The 6378-nt window shown below is 42.3% G+C and overlaps 1 protein-coding gene across 1 annotated transcript; it reads left to right on the forward strand.

Moving 5' to 3' along the window:
• Window positions 1-4410: 4410 nt before the first annotated feature.
• Window positions 4411-6078, forward strand: LOC306751321 (tripartite motif-containing protein 16-like; the record flags this gene model as incomplete). The annotated part of the gene is made up of 1 exon (XM_079234883.1): window positions 4411-6078. The coding sequence occupies one exon, from the start codon at window positions 4411-4413 to the stop codon at window positions 6076-6078; it is 1668 nt and encodes a 555-aa protein (XP_079091009.1).
• Between the last annotated feature and the right edge of the window lie 300 nt (window positions 6079-6378).

Genomic DNA, 6378 nt, shown 5'->3' on the forward strand with positions numbered 1-6378 from the left:
CAAATGCAGAGAAGAATTTCCCCAAGGGGATTAATAAAGGATACTTTCTTCTTCTAAAGAAAGAAATTCCTAGTTATATGAAAATGTATCTGTGGATTATACTGTGACCAACAGACATTTTCTGGAGAGGATGTTGCTGCTAAAACCATTAACCGAATTGAATACACAGACGCCCTAGATATTAGAGAACATCCAAATATGTACTTGCCTGAGTAAAATGTCTGTCTATTTACTGAGGCAGCAACCACAGTGACATTAAGTACAACATGAATTTTCATTATCACTAACTATTTACATATTTAAATATGGAGAGAGGTTGTAAAGTGTATGTAAGGATACACTTTACTGTGCACAATAATACCTGTACTGGAAGCTCCCAGTAATGATCCCCTTACCATGATCAATGTTTTTTTTAATCCTTGGAGGAAATGATGAAGAGGTGTCACAGAAATGAGCTTTGCGGTGCTTTCAGCTAAATACTAATCAAAAATGAAAATACTAACATGCTGATGAAGCAGGTATAATGTCTACAAAAGCCAGTGGCACTACAGAAAAAGTCAAAGTCAGTATGATTCATCCACGGCATCATGAATGTTTGTACAGAAATGGACGTCAATCCATCTGATAGTCGTTGAGATATTTCTGTCCCGAACAAAGTGCTGGACTGACTGACAAACCGGCATTGCTATTCAGAGCCATACAGCTAGCACGGCTAAAAGACATTGCAAGTTAATAATCAATATATTTCTACGGAGTGACAGGATGTAGCATTACGATATGTTTAAGTGAGGATAACATCTTATACATTTCACCCAAGTTAGACGTTGTGGAAGTGAGTTTATCTGTGCAGCCCAAATGGACCCAAATCTACCGCCAAACTGTTTGTTGGTGGTTGAGTTGCATTGTGCTCCGTACGGGCAGAATTGAAGAAGCAAAACCAAACTGCATTCAATCCGAGAGTCTTGTTTCTTTAGTTAATGACGTGACAGTCATATCCACATTCTGCTTATACACATAGCCAAGTTAATGTTAAAGATGAAAAATAATTGACAGATTGTTGTACAAGCAGACTCACCTGTATTGCAGTGGTTGGTGTGGCCGTTATGGCAATATCCATCATTGCAATAAGTTTCAGCTGTATACTGTGAGCATAATGATCTTTACTCTATGTAAAGAGGGCCTATGAATGCCATCCAAGTACAAACCATTTATTTTTTAGGGAACAAATCAAAAACTTGTCTGATAAACCCTCTATCTATATTCATGTCAGGGTATTTGAAGGGAAATAAAAAAAATATATATGAGAAATTTAACCAGAATTTCAATAAATAAAATTGATTTTCTTCCATAAAAACTAAATTGCGTACAGCAAATTAACACATGGATTTAAACAAACATCTGTGTTCTGTTGCGATTGATAACAAACAAAAAAACATGTCCACAGTGAGTGTGAGTTTTTATAGGAGTTCCATACTAAATCACTGAAGAAATCTTGTAAACATTTAATAATCTCAGCTCAAAGGTCCATTTAATAAACGCTTCAGAGCTCCAAGCAGTGTTGATATAAATATCTAATCTTCATTGTAATGTCTATTCACAATATACAAAATGTATAAAATCCATCCATCCATTTTCATCCGCTTATCCAGGGTCGTGTCGCGGTGGCAGCAGGCCCAGCGGGCTGACCCAGGCTTCCCTCTAACCCGCAACATTTTCCAACTCATTCTAGGGGATCCCAAGGAGTTCCCAGGCAAGCTGGGAGATATAATCATTCCAGCGTGTCCTGGGTCTTCCCCGGGGTCTCCTGCCAGTTGGACGTGCCTGGAAAACCTTGAATGGCATCCAGAAGGCATCCGAATTAGATGCCCGCACTGATCCGCCTGTCGATCTCCCGCTCCATCTTACCCTCACACGTGAACAAGACCCCGAGATACTTGAATTCCTTCGCTTGGGGAACGCACTCAGGCATTCAGGTGGGGGGGTCTGTCCCCACCTGAATGGAGCAATCCACCGGTTTCCGGCAGAGCACCATGGCCTTAGATTTGGAGGTGCTGACTCTCATCCCCGCCGCTTCACACTCGGCTGCAAAACGCCGTGCAGCCGACAGGTAGGATGGTAAAGCCAGGTCAACGTCTTTATTCTTTTCATCTACTAAGGTGGCTCACATGTGGTGGCCACATCAGAGAGCTGATTGGCTCTTAGATTTGACAGCAAACACCACGTGTTGTAGAAAATTCTTATTTTATGTGTAGTTGAAATAATTAACACTCAATTGTTGACTATTAGTTTAATCTAAAAACATATATTGTGTGGTTGATAATACAACATCTTATTTATCCAACACATATCAAAACCAGTAGTAATGTATTTCACAGGCAGACATAAAAAGAACAAAGCATGCAACTACAAACACATTCCTACCTAAATATATATTTATAAACACGTATGAATAAATCCAAACGTGATCTGTAAACTACAAGTAGCCTAAAGTTCGGTACTAACAGGAAGTCATTTTTTCCGAGACTTCCTGTGTATACTTTGAAGGCAGCTGAAAAATGTCCGACTTGACCACAGTTTTTTGTCCACGCCCCCTGCTGCTACCGCCTGCTGTCGTCTACATTCCAGGCGAGGCGCAGCTCTTTCAAACGAGCCTATTGTCATGTGTTGTTCTGTTTGTCAGTTTCCCTGCAGCCTCCTGGTCGGGCCTTCTGACTATTTGTACCCTTGCCACCAGTAAGCAGGCTCGTCAATAAATCATTTAAGTAATCCTGCTTCCTCCTCAACTCTCTGCATTTGGGTCCAATCCCTGTTTAAGTGTTCCCGCACTGTGACACGGTCAGGCTACAGTCCAAAATACAAGTGGTGACCACAAGACAGCTACTGGGTTGTAAAAAGTGAGCAATGAAGTGAACAAAAAGGAAAATAACTCATAAATAATTAAATGGGTGTGTTGAACAGATGTATTGTGTCATACAGCTTCTCCAAACAAACCAAAGTATACTAAAGGTCAACACATCAACCTACAACTGACTTCTTCTCTGAGCAGAGTAATCTGATGTTGTGCTATATGAGCAGGATGCACTTTCAGGTGGAACTGATTCTGATCTGAAACACACCACATGTTTTAAAGAGGAGAATCCAAAACACGCTTACTTGCTTCAACCACTCCTCTCCGTGGAATGTATCAAAGCCTGTGTGGTGGCAATTTTGCAATTCTACTTTGACAATGAGCCACGAGACAAGAATCCCTTACAGTATTGTCACACTTTACTAATTCTTAGAGCATGGTCCACAAAACAAAGGTGAGTTCCCAATGAGCTGCACCAAGCACAAACTGTTTCCTTCTTTTAGACCTAAGAGCGGCCTTTTCCTTGATTTCTTTTCTGTACATGCTCTACCAAGGCTTTTTTGCTTCACAAAACATCATTATCTGGTTTAGTTCTCATGTAAAGCAATGTAGCAATTTTCTATCCCTCTCTCTGATTGTTACCAATTCGCAGCGAACAGCTGATCCACTGAAGGCCCAGGTAAAAAATCCATGGCCCGCCACTAGTGTACAATCACCTGAAAATAAGTTGACCACAATGTTCCTATCCTACGTTAATCTAAATAGGACCATTCGTGTTTTCCACCAAGTTTTAACCTCACCGCTCTGCCGCCAGATCCTACAAACTAGTTCTTTAATGTTTTCACAACATAAGACCACTCGTCTCAGACACACCGTTACCTGGTCCTTCTCCTAGTTCTACTACCTGACAAAATGTTATACTTTCTTGTGAGGGTGAACTCTAAACAAAGCTTTCTTGGTCATGCTCATTCCATGAACCCGTATGTTACATTAATGATACTCTGGTAAACAATCATGGAACAAGATTCAGAAGGATCAAACATTGTAGAAATTTACGATGATTACACGCGCAGTAAAGATATTCAAACATGATTTTACGTGTATGATGCGTAATGTGTCATTTTAATGCAACCGTCGCAGTTTTAAACAGATGGTTATCGTTGTGAAAAGGGTGAATTACACAACAAAGCTACTTGGTTAGGTTGAGGAAAAATACATTTAAATATGGGTGGTAATATACTGTTTGCACAAATGCTTGATGAAGTTGTGTTTCGAGGGCGGACAGGCTCTGTAATTCCTCTTATGCCTGATAACTCCTCCTTCCTCGCCCTGCTCTCAAGCACAGCCATTTCCAATCAGTCCTTGTGTTTCCTGCTTTCTCCGCCCCTCTCAGATCTGCAAGTTCACATATGGGTGTAACCAACCTGGGTGTAAGGTGCAAGTGGTCACGCCCCATTGACCATGGGTCATGCATACCAGTGAACATGAAAAAGGGAGCTCAGTTCCCAGCTGCTATATTGTGTGACAAAGTGAAACTACAATCTCTGTCTCTGAGAGATGAAATGGCGCAGCAAGGAATTCAGCTGGACCAGGAGAGGCTCTGCTGTTCGATCTGTCTGGATCTACTGAGGAATCCAGTGACTACTACCTGTGGACACAACTACTGCATGAGTTGTATCAAAAGCCACTGGGATGAAGAGGACAGGAAGAATATCCACAGCTGTCCTCAGTGCAGACAGGCCTTTACACCGAGGCCTTTGCTGATGAAAAACACCATGCTGGCAGATTTAGTAGAGGAAGTGAGGAGGACGGGACTCCAAGCTCACTGCTATGCCGGGCCTGAAGATGTGGCTTGTGATTTCTGCACTGGGAGAAAACTGAAAGCTCTCAAGTCCTGCCTGCAGTGTGTGGTCTCCTACTGCGAGCAGCACCTCCAACCTCACTTTGAATCCGTTGCCTTTGAGACGCACAAGCTGGTCGACCCCTCCAAGGAGCTTCAGGAGAACATCTGTCCTCATCACAACGAGGTGATGAAGATCTTCTGCCGCACTGATCATCACTGTATCTGTTATCTGTGCTCCATGGACAAACATAGAGGTCACGACACAGTGTCAGCTGCAGCAGAAAGGACTGAGAGGCAGAAAGACCTCGGGGCAAGTCGGCAGAAGATCCAGCAGACCATCCAGGACCGAGAGAAAGACGAGAAGATGCTTCAGCGGGAGGCGGAGGCCATCGATCGCTCCGCTGATGACGCTGTGAGGGACAGCGAGAAGATCTTCACGGATCTGATCCGTCTCATTGAGAAAAGAAGCTCTGATGTGAAGCAGCAGATCAGGTCTCGGCAGAAAAGTGAAGTGAGTCGAGTCAAAGAGTTTCAGAAGGAGCTACAGGAGGAGATGTTTGAACTGAGGAAGAAAGACACTGAACTGGCGCAGCTCTCACAGACAGAGGACCACACCCAGTTTCTCCTCAAGTACCCCCTTTTGTCACGTCTTATTGAATCCACAGACTTACCCACTACAGATACCTGTCCTCTGACGTACTTTGAGGATGTACCAGTGGCTGTGTCAGAGGCCAATAACAAACTGCAGGGCATTCTTAATGAGGAGTGGACCAAGATCTCATATTCATTGACCACCCTGAACTTTTTAATGCCACAAGCAGACGTAAAGACCAGAGATGAATTCTTAAAATATTCACAAAGACTAACACTGGATCCAAACACAGCACATCCACGGCTATTCATAGAAAACACAAAAGCAACAAACGTTATTAGGAAACAGTCGTATTCCAGTCACCCAGATCGATTTCTTAACAGGTCTCAGGTCCTGAGTCAAGAGAGTCTGACTGGACGTCATTACTGGGAGGTGGAGTGGAGTGGGTTAGGAGTTCATGTAGCTGTCACATACAAGGATGTTAGCAGAAGAGGAGCAGAAAGTGAATTTGGATGTAATGACAAGTCTTGGGCTTTAGATTGTTCAGCAATTGGTTATGAATTCATTCATGACAAAATGGCTACTTCCCTCTCAGGCCCTCAGTCCTCCAGAGTAGGAGTGTACCTGGACCACAGGGCAGGTGTTCTGTGCTTCTATAGCATCTCTGAAACCATGACTCTCCTCCACAGAGTCCAGACCACATTCACTCAGCCTCTCTATGCTGGAATTAGAGCTTATAGTCTTTTGGGTGTTAGATCATCTGCTGAATTTTGTGAGCCAAAAGACCAAAGCTAGAGCCACTGGGTGAGATTCTGCTGTGAGTGTGTAAATATACGTTTCTTTTTTCTTTGTTGTTTCTATGTTTTGGTCTTGATTACATCACTGCTCATATAACTTTTGCGCTTCTTTTAAATACAAATATTATTACATTTTTGGTCATTATTTTTATCGATAGGAGAATCAGTCAAACAAACAAATGTATCATTTTAGGGAGGTTTTATTTCTTCTGTTTTATCTGTTTGTGATTTGTCAGGAAAAATACCTCTGATTTATATATTTTTTTAAAAAGGTACAGGGAGCAAGAAGGCAATTTAA

This window comes from Taurulus bubalis, assembly GCF_910589615.1.
Source record: "Taurulus bubalis genome assembly, chromosome: 19".
Taxonomy (NCBI): Eukaryota; Metazoa; Chordata; class Actinopteri; order Perciformes; family Cottidae; genus Taurulus; species Taurulus bubalis.